Source organism: Emydura macquarii, unplaced genomic scaffold (genome assembly GCF_026122565.2).
Source record: "Emydura macquarii macquarii isolate MOO-44397 ecotype Brisbane River unplaced genomic scaffold, CSIRO-AGI_Emac_v2 contig_1348, whole genome shotgun sequence".
NCBI lineage: Eukaryota > Metazoa > Chordata > Testudines > Chelidae > Emydura > Emydura macquarii.
In genome coordinates this window covers 17,134,100-17,155,956 of record NW_027131485.1, presented here as the reverse complement: position 1 = coordinate 17,155,956, position 21,857 = coordinate 17,134,100, and the positions used below count along the sequence as shown (strand labels likewise).

Here is a 21,857-nt window from a genome sequence, read left to right as displayed (position 1 = left end):
TAAGGCTACAGAGATATTAACCCCAGGAACCTAGTAGCATCAATTTGTCTTAACTCAGCTGAGGCCCAGCCAGTGTGCATGCACCTATCCTCTTCCATTTGTGGTCAGATGTTCTTTCCTATTGTTTAAATTAGACAGAAGAGATGTAGACCTGAAGTACTGTTGTCACAGCAGATCAAAACATGTTCCCTAAACAGCCAAAGATATACACTGAACACATGGGTCAAAAAATGGAACCACACACACACGCACACACGCACCCACCTCCCATTGGGAGGAAAAAACACCTATTACCTACTCTGTGAGCACTCCAGACAGAAGTAGCAAAACCCTGCATCAACACCTGTAAGTCACTGCAGGAAAGACAATCAAGCCTTGCAGTCAGTGATAGCTTTAATGTACGTTGTATAAGTTATGATTTTACTTTCTCTATACTGAAACTTTAAATTCCTAGAGCTCTGCCTGTCGGCAGAAACATTTCTGTTCTCAGAGTTGCTGCAGTCTATTACAGCTGAGACCATACACGCACCTAGTTACTTCTTGCTTCCTTTAAACGAAAACAAGAGTCTATCTGAGACTGAAAAAATATATTCTGCCCTTTTCACAGAGAACCATTACAGTATTGCAGGCTGCTGATAGGGCTAACTAAATCAAGGATGCTGAACTTATGTCCATCATTAGACAATGGGACTACTCACATGCTTAAGGATAAGCAGACACGTAGATATATGCAGGACTGGGGCGTAGTATATCTATTTTAAAGTCTGATTTTTAAATTATATGAGACCCAAGCCAGGGACCAGCATATTATTGTATACTCCCTCTCTTTGGTGATTTGGAAACTGCATTTTCCCGGATACTGACTGAGTCTGACTTCATAAACATCTCAACTGTATTTTAATGTGTGTCATGCTACAAGGAACCAGTTCAGATTATTATGAAGAAAATACAGCTGGTTACACAGACAACTGCTGAATCTGTCAGGAAAGTATCTGAGATATGTTGTAGGGAATGAAGTGATTAAGTGCTGCTGTTGAGAGGCTTTTGGATTAAACCCTATGGAACACTGACAGTAACAGAAGCTACTATCCAAGAAGCTTAGATACTAATATTTATATTGCTTGTAAAAATGTGTAGTCATGCTGCCTTTCTTAGGATGGCTTTAAGAATGCAGGCATGTATACAGATGCCCCCCTCCCTTTCCGAAGCACAAATTCAGTCCCCATTCTCTTTAATTTTTCCATCCACACATAATGTCCATCCTAATTCATGCCATTCTCCTCTTATTCTCCTAACCTCACCCCCTGCCATTCTGACCCCCTCCTCCTATGGTTCATTTTCCTCTCTCCTCTGATACATCTTGTTGCTTCCCTACTCCATATACAAACCCCAGATTAGTGAGGTGGAGGAGCCCCTGAAGCCTGACTTTCCCCAAAGCAGGGCAGCTCCTCCTAGGCTGCTGGATTAGTGTTCCCCCAACCACTTCTGAGCAAGATTTACATACATGTGAGACTGATAACGCAGTTCCTCTTCTTGTCATTTAGTCATTACATAAATATTATGAATAAAGAAAGAGCACAAGAAGGAGAATATAATGGGCATTTTATGGCAAACTGTTCCGCTGCCAACAAGCACTTGGGTCAGCACCTCAGGGCTTCCATTTTCCAAGAGAATATCTAAATTGCAGTCACCCGCGGGTGGCCTGTGCCTGCTGACTTGGGCTCGAGGAGTTGGGGCTAAGGGGCTGTTTAACTGTGATGCAGACATTTGGGCTTGGGCTTGGGCTTGGGCTGCAGCCTGAGCTCTGGGACCCTCCCACCTCGCAAAATACTGGGACCTTCCCACCTCGCAGAATACTAGAGCCCAGACTCCAGTGCAAGCCAACGTCTGCACTGCAATTTAACAGCCCCTTAGCCAGAGTCCCACGAGCCTGAGTCAGCAGGCCCGGGCCAGTCACGGGTGTCTAACTGCAGTGTAAATATACCCTGAGGCAAACACAAGAGCTGACAGAGGCTGGTTCTGAAAGGGTGCCTGCTACATTTCTCTCACGGAGTTTCTAGAACAATGAGTCAGGGAGGCGCACATCCCCCAGTTCCCACAGGCACCACAAAAGCTGCCAAAATGTGAATGGAGGGATCAAAAATGTGGGGAAATGCATTGCATCAGAGAAAATGAAGACTCCCTGGATGGGATTTGGTACTGTGGGCACAGCATGCCAAAGAATCAGAAAGGGCAGTGCAAGGGGGACTGAAGAACAAGCAAGAAAATTGGCAGCATGTATCCTTCAGAAGAAGGAGGAGAACCAATATACCCTCAGCACTGATAGAAGAAAGCAACCACTTTCAGGCTCTCGGCACAGGGATTACTGCTGAGAATGCCTTGGAAGAGTCATCTGAGGGAATGGATCAGAAGGAGATCCCCTCAACTGGAAGGCATGGGATGGATTGTCATAGGGATGGAAGTTCTATGACCACCACTCCCAAGAGGAGGAGAAGGGTGGTGATGGTCGGGGACTCCCTGCTATGAGGAACAGAGTCATCTGCCGTCCAGACTGGGAATCCCAAGAAGTGTGTTGCTTGCCTGAAGCTAGAATTCAGCGTCTGTCAAGACGCATCAAGCCCTCAGACCACTACTCCTTCCTACGTATCCGCATGAACACCAATGATATTGCCAAGAATGACCTTAAATGGATCAATGCAGACTAAGTGGCTCTGGGAAGAAGGATAAAAGGATTTGGGGTGCAAATGGTGTTCTTCTCCATCCTCCCTGTTGAAGGGAAAGGCCTGGGCGGGGACCATCGAATCAAAGTAAATGCATGGCTATTCAGGTGAGTTGGTGAGAGGGTTTTGGCTTCTTTGACAACAAGCTGATGTTCTGGGAAAGAGGGATTACTGTGCTGAGGATGGGTTCCATCTATCAAATACTGGGAAGAGCATCTTTGGACAACAAGGACACTGGACTTCAGAAAGGCAGATTTAACCAACTCAGAGAAAAAGTAGGCAAGGTCCCATGGAGAGACCAATTAGGAAGAAAAGAAGTCAAAGGGGGCTGGTAGTTCCTAAAAGATACAATATTAGAACATCAAGCTGTTCCTATGCAGAGGAAAGATAAGAAGAGCCACAGGATGCCAATGTGGCACAAGGAGCTTTAAAGCTTTCTAAAAACCAAAAGGGATACACACAGGAAATGGAAGGAGGGGCATGTCACCAAGGAAGGGACAAAATCAGGAAAGCCAAGGCAAAGAATGAGTTACAGCTAGCAAGGAATGTTGTTAGAGACAACAAGAAGGGATTCTTTAAGTATGACAGACAAAAAGAAAGACCAATGCTAGTGTAGATCCGCTGCTCAATGGAGAAGGTGAGCTGGTAACGGAAGATGATAGGAAGACAGAACTGCTCAGTGCCTACTTTGCTTCAGTCTTCTCACAAAAAATAATGTGTGACTGGATGACTAGGGAAAATACATAGACAATAATGGGGAAGGGATGCGGATCAGGATAAGTAAAGAATACATCAGAGAGCTTCTGACTAATTTGAATGAATTCAAGTCAGCAGGGCCTGATGCTGTTCACCCCAAAATGCTGAAGGAATTAGCTGAAGAAATCTCAGAGCCACTGGCAATAATATTTGCAAACTCATGGATGACAGGAAAGGTCCTGGAAGACTGGAGAAAGGCTAACATGATGCCCATCTTTAAAAAAAGGAGGCGGAGAATAATACACCAGTCAGCCTGACCTTGATACCTGGGATGCTCTTAGAGCAATGTATAAAACATCCAATTTGCAAATACCTGGAGGATGAAGGGGTAATCACTAGCAGCCAGCATGGATTTTCTAAGAACAAATCATGTCAAACAAGTTTGATTTCCTTCTTTTGACAGGGTAACTAGTTTGACAGATAAGAGGGTATACGATGGACATAATATACCTGGATTTTAGCAAGGCTTTTGACACAGTCCCACATGACATTCTGATAAGTAAGGTGGAGAAATACTGGGAGTTCCTCTGAGCCTGCATGTGGATCCATAACTGGTTAAACGACAAGTAAATATTTATGGAATTATGTCAGATTGGAAGGTAGTCTCAAGTTGGGTTTCACAGGGATCTGTTCTGGGTCCAGTGTTATTTAACATCTTTATTAATGACCTAGATGTAGAAATAGGAGAGCCTACTGATCAAATTTGTAGATGACGCAAAGCTAGGGGAGGTTGTAAACACTTTGGAGGATAGAGCTAAAATTCAAAGGGATTTTGATAAATTGGAGAACTGGTCTATAGACAACAAAATTAAATTCAACAAAGATAAATGTAAGGAGCTCCACTTAGGGAAGAAAAACCAAATGTACAAATATAGCATGGAGGATAAATGGTTTGGCAGCATCTGGGACTTGTGATGGATCACAAACTCAACATGAGTTAACAGTGCGATGCTGTTGCAAAAAAAGCAAACGCAATTTTAGGTTGCATTAATAGAGGCACAGCATGCAAGTCACGGGAGGTGACAATACCACTCTATTTGGCACTGGTTAGGCCTCAGCTGGAGCAGTGTGTCCAATTTTGGTCACCAATGTATAGAAAGGATGTGGAGAAACTGGAAAGGATAGAGAGGTAAGTGACAAAAATGATCAAAGAATGGAATGCAAGTTATATAAGCAAAGGCTGAAGGAACTGGGTATGTTTAGTTTGGAAAAGAGAAGATTGAGGAGGGATATGACAGCAGTCTTCAAATGCTTGAAAGACTGCCATAAAAAAGATGGGAGAAAAATTGATCTCTCTTGCCACAGAGGGCAGGAGAAGAGGCAATTGGTTCAAACCATAGCATAGCAGATTTAGATTAAAACTCAGGAAAAGCTTCCTAACTGTAAGAACAGGAACAGACCACCTAGGAAGATCATGGAAGCTCCTTCACTGGAGATATTTGAAATGAGACTAGATAGCTATATGTCTTGGATGCTTTAGACTCAAGAAATCCTGCAGCCCCTTCTAACCCTATGGTTCTATGAAAGCCCCAAGGACTCATCTATGTTAAAATTCAGATTGAGGACAAGTTGGGCCAGCTACAGCTGCCCTTGAGATCCCAAACCAAACAAAAATATACTCTAAACTATCTGATAGTAGATTGTTCTGTTTGGGATTCTATGACATTTGCCAGAAAACAGCCTGACAGGATCTATTCCCATATCTGGCTCTCTGATGTAATGTCAGACAGTGTGCTCCATAGAGTTTAATATGACTGTTAATTCCAAATGCCATGAGATGGGGAAATTGTTTTAGTTATTGGTTTTTGGCAGGAAATAGTCTAGTGTTTTTAGTCTAAAGAGTCTTTCAAACTTCATTTCTTATCTCGCTGAACAGGTGCTTATTACCTCTCGGCCTTTGCTGATAAGGATGTTCTAGCCTGGCAGTCCATTATTAAATCTTGTAGGGTACAAAGTATAAGATTAATTCAAGGTTTATTGGATTTACTTGCAGAGAGGTAAGTAAAAAAAGACTAGTGCTCTGATCCAAGAATTCACATTCATGCTGACTTTTGGAGATAATTTTGCTCAAGTATCCTTTTCCATAACATGCAATCTGCAGCCTACCTCCACCAGCATCTCCAGCAATGTCTTCAAGCTCCTGGAGGCCAGTCTTGCCAGTCATCTCTACTGACATTATGTTGTTTTTCTTAGGAGATCTTTAACAAAGATCTATATAATCTATTAAATATATGTAGGTCAGGAAGCTTGCTGTTTCTGCACATTTGAAATCCATACTCTGAGGAGTTGTCAAGAACTAAACTACAGTTCCTTGATAGCAGGATTTTCCCCAGGCTCCCTAGAGAGCAAAACAAATGGCTTTAGGAGCATGAGAGTTAGGCTCACGGTAATCAGCTCTGTCAGCAATTTCTGGTACCCAAAGCAGATCCCAAAAAGGTAGAGTTGTGCTGTACAGAGTAGAGAAAAGCCAGTTTGCACCATCCCTCACTGTAGGAGAAAGCCTCAAGGTGTAAAAAAGGCCAGGGGAATTGTTTAAAGCACTCCAAGTATTTTTTTAAAAAGATGCCTTGTTTGCTGAGGCAAGGATGATATTGAAGAATGGGGCACAGTGCTGAAATAGAGCAGTGCCAATGGATTCTGACCTCTTACAACTTCATATGGACAGAGTGCGCGAATAGAGGAGAGAATTTTTCTAGTGGAAAAGAGAACATAGACTTTCTTAGGGCTTATCAGCATATAAGTATTTGTATCCACATAGCATGTTTCTGTAAATTTACAGAAACGAATATAGTTAATGACTATGCTGCATTGCACCTAGCGGCAGATTGATATAATTTTAAATGTTCATTTGTTGAAAAAGTGCAGTAATGCAGCAGGTTAATGTCCACAACTTCCACTCTCAGAGAATTGAAATACAAAAATCTAGCTATGGTCATTACTAAAGGGACTTGGTGCCATTATCATCATACCTCTGTGTCATTGTGGGCCACCTTTTTAATCCACTGGCACAGTTAGTCCCTGCTCAAGAAAGGCCCAGAATAGAAGCAACCAAGGGGTTCTCTCAGGGATGACTGAGGGGACTGCTAACAGATTAGAGAGCCTTTTACACCTAGGTCAGCAGTTTGAATCAAAAAAGTAAAGTCCAGAGTCCTTTATATCTACTGGGGGTTTCATTGTATTGATGAAGTGAGATGCTGAGTTTCAGTCCAATTCCGGTCACGCACTATATTAAATGCACATTTATAAACCGTTTATAAATGATTAATAAGCTATTATCAGACATTATAGACGTGAACAGTATGTATTATAGATGGTTGTAACCATCTATAACACTTTCTGATTGATTAGAGGCAATCTCTATCTTTTGGATTCTATAACAACTAATTATGCATTTATTATGAAGTCTATCAGTCAGTTATTAACCTCTTACAAACAATACATAAATGTACCCTTATATAAAACATGACTCCAGTTCTTAGTTCACACCTGTTCATATCACAGAAGTCATGAACTGGCTTCCTTGTTGGCTTGATTGGCTGTGCTAAGGACTGGACAGAAACAAATAGTGAACTGCCCCCTAAAAATCATATCTTTGATTCAGACTGGAGGCACACTGAGGCTATGTCTACACTGCAGCACTAATTTGAATGAGCTTAATTTGTCTTTCAGCAGCCGATCTCTAGAAATCACAGCAGACTGTACACACTACGCTGTTTGTGCTGGTCTATTGCGTTCACACTGGCCAGCCTTAATTCAAATTAGAAAGCAGTGCAATGTGAGTAGCTAGCCCACAGTGCAACTAGCCACAGTGGCTGTTAGGACGAGTGTCATCATCCCAGGATGCCATGCTGCTTCCCCCACTCTTCCTCCCCCACAAACAAACAGGAAAAGGATTTTTGTGCCGTTTTTTTTAATGCCAGCGATCGCCATTGCTGCAGACATGGAGGCAGCTGAACTCTGTACTATAATTCTGAGCGTGACAAATACATCACGGCTTATCATGGAGTACTTTAGAAATAGAGCAAGAAGGAGAAGCAGGTACTACACCTATGCCACCATGGCTGCCCTGCTACAGGCCATCGAGCAGAACAATTCCCAGTTGCTGCAGGCTGTAATGTGTCATCTCCAGTCCGTGCACCACAGGTTCTGGGGCAGGGAAACAAGCATAGACTGGTGGGCCCGCATCTTTATGCGGCTGCGGGATGATGATCAGTGGCTGCAAAACTTTCATATGCAAAAGGCAACTTTCCTCGAACTGTGCTCGGAGCTGTCACCGTCCCTGAAGCGTGTGAATGCTCACTTGAGACAAGCCATTATGGTGGTGAAGAGAGTCGCCATCGCTCTGTGGAAGCTGGCAACTCCTGACTGTTACTGCTCAGTTGGGAATCAATTTGGAGTCAGTAAATCTACAGTGGGCACCACCATGAATCAAGTGTGCAGTGCCAAAAATAGATTTCTGCTACAAAGGGTAGTGACTTTGGGAAATGTGCAGGACAGGTTTGCCATGATGGGCTTCCCAAACTGCAGGGGGGCCATTGATGGGACGCTAATCCCCATCTTAGCGCCTGCACACCTGGTGACCGAGTACATAAACCACCAGGGGTACTTTTCCATGGTCCCGCAGGAGCTTGTGGATCACAGGGGTCGTTTCACAGACATCAGTGTGGTGTTGTCTGGGAAGGTGCAATATTTCGTAACTCACGGCTGTTCTCTAAGATGCAGGCAGACACTTTCTTCCCTGACCAAAAAATTCACATGGGGGATGTGGAAATGCCCATAGTAATCCTGGGGGATCCTGCTTACCCCTTGCTCCCTTGGCTAATGAAGCCTTACACCGGTCACCTTGACAGTGACAAGGAGAGTTTTAATAAGAGGTTAAGCAGTTGCAGAATGGTTGTGCCTTTGGGTGTTTAAAGGGTAGATGGAGGAGTCTCCTCCCTAGGCTGGACATGAGTGAGAAGTATCTCCCTTCTGTGATATCTGCTTGCTGTGTTCTTCATAATGTGTGTGAAGCGAAGGGGGAAGGGTTCCCCCAGGGTTTTGCTGTGGAGGCAGAAAGACTGGCCACCAATTATGAGCAGTCAGATGCCAGCACTACGCGGACAGCTAACCGCGGAGCATTTTGCATTAGGGAAGCTTTGAAAACCAGGTTCTGCAGTGAGATGCAGGAGTGATTTCTGTTCATGTATGTTGTCTGCCTTTGATGATTCCCCCCATCTCCCTTTGATATCTGTGCCCGACAAATCCCTCCTGAACAAGATATAATTTAATAAAGAAACGTTTTGGAATGATGCAAACCTTTATTTTTTAACATTCAAGTCATGGGGGAGTGGGGGTTCATTCACTGTCTCCAGGGGTAGGGTGATAGCTTGCTGGGGTGGAGGAGAGCACGTACTGCATCCCGGACAATCTCCCCCAAGACCTCGTGGGTGCGGGGGAGGTGGAGGGCGGCATAGCCCTCGGTTGAGGATCATTATGGTGGGGCTGCAGCAGGACTCTGTCCTGCCTCCGCTCCTCCTGAAGGTCCACAAGACGCTGGAGCATGTCTGACTGGTCCCGCAGGAGTCGCAGCATCTCCTGCTTGGTGCTGTGATTGGTCTCCTGCATTTGTCTGTGAGTGTCCATGATCCTGTCCATGCTCTGGGACAAGGTCAGCCTCCAAGCTCTTTGCTCTGTCTCTGAGGCTGATGAGCTGATGAGGTTCATGAGCTCAGAAAACATGTCATCTCTGTTTTTTTTGGTTTTTTTTCCTTTTTCGAATCTGAGACAGTCTGTCCTCAGCATTTCTTAAGGGTCGGTTCACTGCCGAGGTGTCTATAGAATGAAAGAAAAATAACAAGGGAGCCACAGTTAGCATAGTGAAGAAACTGATAGAAATGTAATAATTAGACCATGAAACAATGTAGCCACAGGCAGCATATTGAAGAAAGTGAGACAAATGTAATAATTTCAATAATGGGACCGTGAAACAATGTAGCATATATGCTTGTAGTTAAAACCCTTACAGAGAGCAACTGTCGATGGCCTGGTGGTGGGGAAATCTCTGCTTATATTTCAAACCCTTACAGAGAGAAACTGCGGACAGCGGGGTGTGGGGAGGGGGAAATCTCTGCTTGTTTTTCAAACCCTTACAGAGAGAAACTGTGGACGGCGTGGTGGTGGGGACAATACTTAAAACACAGGAAGCCATGATGCTGGCTACCTTGATTGCAGAGAAGAATCCTACCATGGAGGGAGGAACAAGGCAGCCCTCCCCTGAAAAGTTTTTCCAGGCGAGGGAGGGATAACAGATTGCATACATTAAATTTTCCATGTGATATCAACTGCTGACAAACATAGAATTTCTCAACACACACAAAAACTGAGCCCTGAGTTACCACCCAGTACAGCCAACGAAAACCTGAGATCCCCCTCATGCCCCCCACACCCAATATACAAGGACAGAAATGCTAATAAGAAAGAAAACTCACCAGATGTGCCTTCCACGGGATCTTTTGTGCTGTCCTGTGTGCTTGTGGACTGCTCGGGGGTCAGGAATAAGTCCTGAATTTGTGGGAGAATGGACACCCTGCTCTCCATAGCTTCCTCTTCCTCCTCATCCATGGAGTCCTCCTCATTGATCATGGACTGTGAACTAGTGGAGGTATCGATGCTGCAGGGATCGCCACCTAGAATTGCATGCACCTCATCACAGAACCTGCATGTTTTGGGAGAGGAGCCAGAGCGGCTGTTAGCTTCCCTGGCTTTCTGATACGACTGGCGCAGCTCCTTGATCTTCACTCGGCACTGCTGAGCATCCCTCTGGTGTCCCTTCTCCAGCATGCCCTGGGATATCTTCCCATAAATGTCCAGATTTCTTTTGCTGGCTCTGAGCTGAGCCAGAACGGACTCCTCGCCCCACAGCCCAATGAGGTCTAAGACCTCTGGTTGACTCCATGCTGGAGGGTGTTTGGGCTTTACAGTAGACATGCTGAGAACTGTGGCAAATCTCTCTCCATGCTGACAGCAAGCACAGGAAATAAGAATTCGAATCTTTCCAGGGCTTGAGGGAAGGGAACTTTTCCTGCTAGTGTGACCACAGAGCAACACAGCGCAACTGTGAAAGCGGGGTCAAAATGGGGCATTATGGGATACATTCCGGAGGTCAATTAATTCAAATTAAGTCCCATTGCGTCTAAATTGACACTAATTCGATTTACCAAATTCGAATTAGGCGCTACGCCACTTGCAGAGTGGTCTTATTAAGTTGATTTTACAGGCACCTTAATTCGAAATAACAGTGGTGCCAGTGTAGACGTGGGTGTAATTAATTCGAATTAAGGGACTTTAAATCAACCTAAGACGCCAGTGTAGACCAGGTCTGAGAGGGCAGTGAAAGTGGGTGCTACACTTCCACTGTCTGTGCAGTACTTGATCTGTGAGTAGAGGATTTAAGTCTCTGATGCTGTCTATTTGGCACTAAATTCACTTAATTATATTCTATCATCCTCATCAGCTGACAAGAGGAAGGTATATTACAATTATGAAAAATTCATTTCCTACCAGATAACATCCTGGATTTATTTCAACTAGCTCCATTTTGTCTTTCATTTCTTGAGTACTGCTTTTTTGATAAAAGGTTAGTTTGAGTCTTCAAATGGTAAGTAAGTGAGAATGGTGTCAAAATTCTGTTTTTCATGAACAGGAATGGGGGAAGGATTTGACTATCCAAATAGCTTGGAAAATTTAATTCCAAGCCATAATCTTTGCTCACAGTTTCTACCCTCTTCTATCCTTGAAGCTCACCACTGAAAATTATGTAAAATTAGAGTGGATCTATCAAACACCCTCCTACCCCCCTTTGGCTTGAATGGGTATATGAACAAATCCTATTCACTTCCCACAAATCTACTTTTCCATGTTTTCACCCTGCCCCAATAATATCACCCAAAGTTGACTGCACTTCATCTCCGCAGACAGCATGCATCCGATTAGCCCATCTTTACCCATTTCTCATTAGACATATTAGATATAAATCACTTCTGGTTACAATGTAGTTCAATAAACATACTCACTTTTTTGACAACAAACAACTGGGAAAGGATTTTCTAATTTACACTTTGGGGAAGAATTATTAGTTGTTTTTTTTTCAGATGTGTAGATGGAATGAAGTTCGCCACAAAGAAGAAGAGAAAGAGAAAAACTGAGGGAAGAATTTGACTTAACTACAGACTAGTGACCTAAACTATATACTGTTAAAAATTTCAACTCACTTGCTCAGTGCCACAAGAGTGCACTAGGAATGGGATGGTATTAACAATACATAGCAATGGGAAAGTGCACTCGTCTGCTTAAATTGTTTTGCCTGTTAGGAAAGTTTCTTCTCCATTGGCCTTACTTTATTTGTGTATTTTAGGTTTCATATGCAAAGGAGTTTCAGTTGTCAGGTATTTTTCATTATTAAACTACAGGTTTTCTTGAGATCTTGTACCAGAGGTGATTTTACCCTACCAGCTTTGTTTTCTAATTGCAATAATTTGTGTGTCAAATATTTAGCCTTCTCCTTTTGCAAATTCCTGACAGGCATCTAAGCACTGATAGTGTTCTCATTATCATGGTAACTACATGCAACATATGATGAAGACTAGAACAACTTAAAAAGATGATTCAGTGATTAGTACAGGATTTGAGAAACAAATTTCGTAAATGAGCTGAACTACATACACCTGACATATCTTTCTTGAATGCCACCACCTGACTCCTGTAATAAGCGTGGCATATATGCTTTAGACATGTGTGTAAAATAGATTTATTAATGCTAGATTTTTCAAATCAGAGGATATAAAATAAAAAAAAAATTGTATATAAGAAAAAAACTTGTTTACACATGTAGAAACACCCCAAGTTAAAAGAATATTAAGGTTGTAAAGTCAAGCACTTGAAAGTTAGCATTAATTCTGGCATTGCCTATCTACAGCCACAATTTAGTCATCTTGTATGTATGTATTATGATAAAGGTTTTAATTACATGATCACACACTATTTTTTTCCCACGAGATCCCTGCCTCATGTGCCAATTTTGTGATGTAAATGAATGGGAGGTTAGGATAATACCAAACTCATTTTCATTTCTAGAAATCCAGGGTCAAATCCCATTTAGATTAAAAGTAGTTTAGTGCACAAACACACTGTGCTCCCTAAAACCATTCCTATTTCCACATTAGCACCAACAAAATTGGTTTCCCAAAAGCGACGTTAGAGAGAAAGCACAGCAATTGTATTAATGGGAATAAGGTGCAAGGAGTGAGGCATTCTGGAATGCTTATACATTTATTAAGGTGCAATGTGCAAAGCACATTATTTGAAAACATAATTGCAAAGAGATTAGAGTCATAAATCTTTGAGTTTAGAAATTCTGCAACGACTCAAACATTGCTAAATTATGGATTAAAAGAAGCCTGTAATGATTATTGAATCATCACAATTTCTACATGTAGTGTATCTCCTAGCTTTCTAAATACCCCAGAACCTTTTGCTGGTGCTCTTCCAACAAAAACATTTCTTTAAACAAGTCAGAGGTAACATGTATACACTGGCAGATATACGGACCACTCTGGTCATAAATCTGCACTCCTTGCAGTTGTGACTTGGATCACTGCTTGATTTTCCTTTCCACTGAAATAGTTCTCAAAAGTTAACCGTTTTCCAGACTCAGACAGCTCCATCCTTTAGTTCCTTGCACACTAGTCTGCCTGCCACCATAACTTTAAATCAGCACTATAGCCTAATCTTTTATCCAGTTTGAACATATTAGATGATGACTGGTTTTTTGCCTCCTTTTCCAATTCTTTGTGACTGACGTATGAATTTACACACTAAAGTAACCATACATTTTCACTTACAAAACACAAGAAAGATTTATACAAGTCCAATCAAATTAATGCAACCTACACATCTGGAAGCTACATATTTGGACTGTTTACAGAAGAGGCTGTGAAATGGCAAACTTTTAAAATAAGTGTTTCAACAACAATGCTTAGCATTTATATGGTGCTTACAATCTTTACAAACATTAAACGGAAATGCTATCTGATATTTCAGTCCCAGTTCAGGTCAGCAATGTTAAGTGGACCAGCAGCCACAGAAAGTGAAAGCGGTGTGAAAATACTGAATACATTGCATTCACAAGAACCTTTACTTGAGTAAATTTAGATGAAAGGTGCCAACTTGACAACCAGAGATAGCAACTCTTCCATCCACTGTATAGTGCAGTAGAGGCACAGAAAGCTTTCCCTGCACTTTTAGTCAACTTGCATCAGCACAGGCCTACAGACACTATCTCTAAGGATAGGAGTACGGTTCAGTATTCATTTCCATCTAGCTAGCCTATCTGCTGGGAGTGTCAAGAAGGAGGACAGCTAGAGGTAGTTTTTCCAGTGTGGACACCTGTCCTCTAAGTTCTGGGTCAAGACCATCAACCAATTGGCATACACTAACGACTTTGGTTAATGACCTGTGATGCATCTGAACTTTGAAACTAGAGGGTAAATACTTCCTCTCCTGTTCCAAATCCTCAGACCCACTCCCCAGGGTGACCTTTCACAAAAGTATTTTAGGGGATCAAAACAGCAGGGGAAAGTGGTATGAACCTAAATTCGGGGCAATATACAAGTTGATTTAAACAACACTGTTTGGCTTAGTGTTGAATTCCCTCAAGTCTAATGATGTGCAAGCGTATCTAGCAAGTTCATGTAGGGTAACCTAGCTTAAATACTTGATAACAGGGGTGGCCAAACTGCAGCTTGCGAGCCACATGTGGGTCTTTTACAGTTGAAGTGCAGCTCGTGGAGCCCCCTAAGCCCCTTCCCCCATTCTCCACCTACCAGACTAGAGTGGGGAGCTTGGGGCTTCAGCCCCACAGGGCACACCTGCTGGGGCTTGGGACTTCAGCCCCAATTCTCGAACTTCTGAAGATTGTTGTATACGGCTCTGAGGGTCAATAAGTTTGGCCACCCCTGCCTTATAACCAACTTATTTCAATTGCTGTGATCAACATAAACAATGTGCAAAGTGGGATAGCACTGGTCAGGTATATAACACCAAGGGAACTCAGTAGGGCCAGTTCCCTAATATGACAAAAAATGTATATCATCACCAGGACCCATAAGGAACTAGAGAGAAAATGGATTTCAGAAGCAATATATGCAGCATCTACAGAAAAGAGATGGGAGGGGGTAAGAATGCCTTAGAATTAATGTGTTTTGTCTGCAGTTGGGAAGATAGGTTGAGTGGAAGGACAGCTTCTGTCTCAGAAAGCAATATGCTTGGTCAAATATTGCATTTAGGCCACTAAATTTAACAAAGAACTAATTTAAAAAGTTATACAAGTCCCCGTGATTCAACCCAAGATAATTATTATGGCTCCTTGTGGGTCCCAATATATGCTTCAAGTGGGCCATGTGTACTGAATCCTAAAAGTAGATCCTCCAACTATACAGAGATGCACTTATAGAAATAGAGCAGTGAGGCACTCTGACTGCAAAGAGGCATACATTGTGTCACCTATTTCACTGTTTTATCAATCAGCTTCTCCCGCAGCGACTGAGAAAGAAAAGAGCACTTCTACAGCAAACCAAGAGCTTTTGTTCAATCTGGCTCTTACCTATTGGGATGGACGAAATCTGAGAGTAGAGATCCAGCATGCGGTTGCCATCTACATCTACAAGGTAGTTCCCTCGGCTCTCTTCATAATTGCAAAAAAAGTGCACAGCTTCTGCGTTCTTGCAGGGAAAAAACCCAACCATTAAATCTAGTAAGTGGCAAAATATTCAGTTCAATCTGGAGATATATACAGTAAATGGGGTAGATATATAGAGCAAAATCTTTTAAAAGTATCTATTGATAAAATACAAATATACACATCTCTGTTGTATGGGAATTAAGTTTACTGTGGTCTCTTACAAAGAGGGATTTTAATAAGAAGTGCAGTACGGACAGAAGAGGGAACAGAATACAGTACAGTATTTCGCACCTCCTCACCTAAGGTTCTCCAAGTGTTTTGCAAATATCAGTGAATTAAATGAAGTTAATGATTTGCCCAAAGGTCAAATACTGAGTCAGTAGCAGAACAGAGAATAAAACAGTATTCCTGACTCAGAGTCTTCTTCTCTAATCATTGACACGCAAGCTGTCTGCAAGACATACACTCACAGTGTGTGTGTATGCAGGGGAGGGAGGAGGCGCACCTGTATGTGCCTACTTGTGAAGAAAGTTGAACTGTAAGAGTGTGGTTTCTCCACATAAATCAAGTGTGCACATTGCAGAATTGCTCTTTTGGTCAAGGTAATATCTGGTTATATTGACATACTTTTAAGCTAAAAGACTCCTATGCACAGGGCACAGGGCACATCGACTTCACAAAACGTTTCAGCAACATTTAAAAACAGTTAAGAGGGTTTTTTTTCCAATTAAATGTTATACAATAATTTAACCATAAAATACTATTGTCACAATTCAGGGCAACTGCACCTGTATTCCCCCTTCAGTGGCCCAATTCCCTGTGTTACTCCCAGCAATGACTGTCTGCCTAAACAAACTTGCTTACTTTCTCTTCAGAGACAGATAACAGAGTGACTGCTATAGTTATAAGCACCACATAACTCTTTCCAAGCAAGCCTACTTTATTCTTAAGGTAAAAAGCATTCCAGAGAAAACATACTAAAAACAATAAAAGAACCTACAGACACGCTAGTAAGCTAACCAAAAATCACCCCAACTGTAACATGGGCTCAGACAAGAGCAGTCCTTCAACACCCCAACCTCACTAGGGATTTCCTTGTGGTTACAAGTTCATGACAGCTTCAGCTCAGAACAAGCACCCAGTCTTACAGGCCTCAGTAGGCCATGTCCTTCCAATCCATCCCTAAGGATGGGGCCTTCTGTTGACCAGAGGTCTTGTCTGTTGGCTGGATCAGGAAGAAGGCCATGAGTCAGTTTAAACTCAAAGGCTTTAAACTTTAAAGGCTATTTAGTTTCTGGAAAAGCCAGTTTCAACTAGTGTGGGTGTGTCTGGAGGGTTGGGGGGGGGGGGGTGGAAGGAGGGAGAAGGCTTCAAAGGCTAATAATGCAGGGAGAACGTTAGTATCTTCCTCCCTAGGCAAGAAGGTACATACAATACCACAGTTAACACATAAACAAATGCGTTTGAAATACAGTGTACCCCAAAGGTGTTACCCCCAATTCATTAAGGTTTAGCTGTATTCAATAAAGTTTATATTTATTCCATAAAGTTTGTTCAGGATATTGTCAGTCTGTTACAACTACTCCTAGATTTAAATCTTTCTTGCCTAGTTTTGCAGTATGAACCTAAAGCTATAAAATCTGATTTTAAAATGGAAATGCTGTTTGGCAGCAAAAAATCGAGTTACCTGAATTCCATTCAGCTGTTTCATTAACTCCTGAAAGGAAACAAAACAAAACAAAAAAATCAAGAACATAATGAATTTAGCTAGTACACTACAAATGAACTGCTATAATGATTTCTATTAAATACCTGACTCGGTCAGAGTGAAACAATGTCCAGGTAATTGAAACCCTCACTTCACTTTCAAAATTAACGTATTAATTTGTAATCAGCTCAACCTGTTCTATGCTCCAGCTGGAGGACTAGGAGATAAACAAATACACTTTGCTTTCTAGCAAATGGGAGGTTTCATCAGATTCGCTTGCTTCTAATTCTTAATACTAGCAATAGACATCAGGAACCTGGAGTTAGACACAAAGGGCAAAATCTTCTCTCTGATCAGCCATGGCTAATCTTTATTCAGATACTCTAATCTCACAGCAAAATCCCTGTGCATACAGGGTATGTAAAACAGTAGCATAAGGCCCAGAAAGACCTGGTGCAAGAATATGTTAGGGGCACCCTTCTTGATTCTGAAATCCACCCCCCTCCAGTATCCCCACGATCACAATTCAGTCTCTGCCCTCCCAGCCCCTCACTCCTTTCCTAGCCCCTCTCCAGCTATCTCCACAGCCTCAATCCAGCCCCCTCACTCCTCCAGACCCTCAGCTCCTGCCCAGTTCCCCCATAGTCCCAATCCAACTCTCCTGTCCCCCAGCTCCTGCCTCGCTTCCCTCCAGCTCCCTCACAGATCCCCTACAGCCTCCAGCTCTCCCTATGGCCCCCCTCAGTCCCCTCTAGTTCTGATCCAGTCCCTCCCTCTCCCCGCTGTCTTTCAACCCCACTCCAGTCTCCTTCAGTCCAGCCCTCATTCTATCACTCCTCTAGGCCCTTTTAGATCCCCTCCTGCTCTGCCACTTCCCTGATAGATCCTCTCATCCCCATTTCAGGCCTCACAAGCACTTCCCCAGTTTCCCTCCAATTCTGTCCCAAGGCCCCCCACTCCTCCCATCTCTGATCCAGACCCCCCTAGCTCTGCTCCAACTTCCTTCCCCCACTTTCAACAGCTCCAGTCCAGATCCTCAGCTCCACCCAGTTCTGCTTCAACCCACGCCCCCCAGCTCCTCTCCCCCCAACCATCCCCACTTTTGCCCCACTGCACGCAAGGCAGCCAATGCTATTACCTTGCACTCTCTCTTTGTGGGGGTTGCATCTCCCATCTCTGCCCCTCCTGTACTCCAATGCATTTCCCAAGCACTGTGATCCCCCCCATACCTTCTCTGGGTGTCCTTGCTGGCTGCTCACACCTGGGGCCTGGGTCACCCTGGCAAAAGGGGTCCCCCATCCCAGCTGCCCCCCCCGGCCCTGGAGAGCCAGTGGGTCTGCCATCTCCCCTGGCACACCTCTAGATTGGCCCTGGTGCAACTGCACCACTGTCTTAACACCTGATCTAAGTGTATGCAGAGTTATTTTCTTGCTGCTGGGAATTCCACCCAATAGTGCTCTGTAGTGTTGTTTCTTCCATTCTAGTGGCTCATTCTGGGGGGTCTTGAAAGAAAATGGATTAAGTTTATTGTGTAATTGCATTTACTTATCATTACAATCTTTAGCTCCTGGTTTTTATATACCAGGCATAGTATTGCGTTTTGATCAATCAAAATATGACTTTTTGGAGGCTGGAAGGAGTATAACTTTGTGAACTTACTCTGGACCTAGGCCCAGGAACTTCTGTCTTCATTAATGGTCCATCATAATCAAAGTCCACATCAATTTTAGCTGCAGTTTGACTGATCAATCTGTACCCTGTAAGAAATAAACAATGTAAAAAACTAAATTACAAATGCTCCCCAAAATAAATATCCAATTCTTCATCTTTATAATAAGAATATCCAACAGCTGAGGACACCTATGTTGTACTCTGTAAAGAGAACTTTCAGGGTCTGAATCTGATCTTGTACCAGTGTAAATCAGGCGTATCTTCAAGGAAGACAGTAGCAATATGCCGGAGCAAGTAAGATCAGAATTGGGCCTCCCCAGCTCTGCATTGGTCTACTGTTTAGGGAAAGGGGAATGGGAGTCAGGAATCCTATTTCCATCTCTGATATTGACTCAATGTGTTACATTAAGCAAGTCTATCTCTGGATTCCCATCTGTAAGATGGGAGTGATTCATTATCTGCAGAAATGCAGTGACTATTTGAAAATTCCCATGGAGTCCTCAAATAGAAGGTGTTACAGTATACTTAGTAATAATTCCAAAGGTGTAAAAGATGTGCACCTCAAAAAAGAAAAATGGCTTTGAAAAACAAAAGAATACTCATGACTAAGACAGTATGCACTGCAGCTCAGAAAGCTGGATCACAGTGGTTATCTTTATGCTGACCTATGGCTAGACTGCTGTTCTGTAGCCATGCGTGTAATGGAGGAAAGATAACAGACTTGACATCTCTAATGAAGCAGAAAGGCAGAAAACTACCATGCCTCATCAGTAACAGACTGCTCCAGTTTTTTTTAAAGGAACTTTTGCAAAATATAGGGTTTGCATGTGTTTTACGGGATGCAGAAAACAGCTTTTTCTGTTGTCCACACCAAAACTGCAAGGTTTAATATTCAAGATTAAAATGGTTCAGAAGATACAATCTAAGTAGTGCTTACTGAGTAAAATCTGAGGCGTTCACATGCGATGAAAAAGAGCAAGGGAAATCTTGTAGGATCTTAAGGTTTTTAAACTTACAACATATGCAAGGAAATGTTACCAATGTGATGTCAGTGGAGTTTCTGGTCAAGGGTCCATATTCATTTCCTGTATACACTGATATGGACACAAAGTATTCAGAGCACCGAAGTACATAATAGGTAGTACTTACAGACCAAAAGAGCTAGGCGAAGTAAACTTTGCATACCTGATATTGCTAACGGTTAGCAGTAATATAACAGTGCTTTACATCTGTGATGTTCTGTATAAATACTAATCAATCAATCAGACCTTAGCAACACAATATCCTTCTCTTACACACATCCTTCCACAGATTATTTTTAGACCATGCCCCTAAAATCATCCCATCAATTTGCAGGATACATGAAAAAATGTTTAATAAATACCAACTTCATTAAAAATAGCTAGATCATATTATATATGGAAATTTATCCAAAAATAAAGACAACTGTCACAAATACTGACTATGGGGTTAATATTTACTATCTCCCTCGGGGGGGAGGGAAGGAGACATTTGTAAAACACTGTGAAAAGACTCAGAGCTAAGTATTCTATCCATCCCTTAGATTTTTATTTATTTATATATTTTTAATTTAAAAAAATCTAATATCTATTCTATGGGCAAATTCTGCTCTAAATGGTACAGCAAGGGAAGTAGAAGGTGCTCCCCAATGCATCCTCCAACAGAAATTCCACCAGCTAAGGCAAGAGCTACACACTGGGAAAGCTATCTGGAGTTTACTGTGCTGCTCCCCTGGTTAGTGGTTTTCAAGGCATAAGTCACAAAGGACTAATTTCTTTCAGCAGCTAGATTCATTGCATAGTTAAAATGATCTACATCGGACTGATTTTCAGAGGTTCTGAGCACTTCTGAGCAATCTGGCCATATACTGAAGAAAACAGAATGGGTGCAGATTAAGAACACTCACATCAAAAGCAATAATCCATAGGTAACTGTGCATATGCATGTGCACATGCTCTCTCTTTGATGGGATCAGTTTTTTAAAAAAGAGCACATTGCAGCATTCTAAGGAACACTAAAAAGAAAAACAATAGATACGCTCAGCAGAGTAGCAAAGACCTTCTAAGCAAGAGTCATTTTTTCTTTTTGTTATTTACGAAAAAGCTCCTGTGAACTAGATATTTACTAAGGACACATAACACTTTAAAACAAACAGAACTGTACTGTGTAGTGCTGCATACATTTACATTGCTATAGCTCATGTGTTTTATGGTATGAATAAACTAAATCTCTGGCACACAGTGCAGGAATTATTCAACTGAACTGAAAACATGGAAGTGCTTCCAAGTTAACATAACAGTCTTTGAGCCTTAAATGTGATTTAATCAAATTAGAAATGTTGATCAATTTGTGGAACAGATTTTTTTGAATAAAATCTTTCCAGGAGCAGTTTATCCAAACTATCTTAATTTTCATTAAATGCCAGTGACCCAGAGCCATTTGAAAATGAGAGATGCAAATATCAATTTTCCCCACTTGTTTGCTGTCGTCTGCAATATATTACACTTCATTTTCCACTAATGGCAAATAACTTCTAGGCTGTTTCACTGATACGAGATACAAATACATTTTTATACTTGTTCTCCAAACAAGAAGCTGACACATCTAGTTAACAGAGCACCTGAATGTATGAGAACCTATGTAATGGCAGATCTGATTTATTACTCCCTTCTATTTGAGGAGGAATCTCTCCCCTTCCTCCTATCAGGTTAATGATCATGTTTGATGACTTCACCTTTTCCCCCCTCTCTTTGAAATTGAGAAACTTTGCCATAAACAAAACAACAGATGCATGTTTCACCAGATAAGAGAATCTGAAGAGAATTCCCTTTTCTTCTTGGGTGGAAAACTGAAGAGATGTCCAGACAAAAGAAAGAACAAAAAAAGCTAACAAAGCCTTTGGTGAATTAGTCCCAGTTTGGCTTCAAACTGATCTATTTTCTGGCTATCAGCACCTGTAAATTTGTTTTAACCTCTGGCCATTTTATTTGAGTACGTGCTCAGCAGATTATGGGTGCACAGTAGCTCTCTCATTTTCTGGCAGTGCTAAAAGTAAATCTATCCTTAGAGTATTCCATTTACCTCTCACATGGGGCATGTCCTTCAGATCATGTGTTAAATCCAGGTCCCTTCTCTAGGTCACTGTCCAGGCAAAAGAGTAAGGGATAAACCTTTTCTGAGCAAACAAACATCCCCACTCATGTCCAGAAAGGTGTCCACTATTCCTGAACGCAGAATGGACAATGCATTGACCCACATATTC

At 42.2% G+C, this 21,857-nt stretch overlaps 1 protein-coding gene across 5 annotated transcripts in view; it reads right to left on the bottom strand.

Annotated features, from left to right (window-relative positions):
* Window positions 1-21,857, bottom strand: part of ABAT (4-aminobutyrate aminotransferase) — a 124,403-nt gene that overhangs the window by 40,585 nt on the left and 61,961 nt on the right. For 4 of the 5 annotated variants that reach the window (XM_067551276.1, XM_067551279.1, XM_067551277.1 and 1 more), the window contains 3 exons: window positions 18,563-18,660; window positions 16,883-16,912; window positions 15,118-15,235 (listed from right to left, as the gene is read on the bottom strand). In XM_067551276.1, coding sequence (XP_067407377.1) covers window positions 15,118-15,235; window positions 16,883-16,912; window positions 18,563-18,660 — 246 coding nt within the window. Of the gene's footprint in view, window positions 1-15,117; window positions 15,265-16,882; window positions 16,913-18,562; window positions 18,661-21,857 lie in introns of those variants that run through there. The other variant, XM_067551280.1, reaches the window with a different exon arrangement.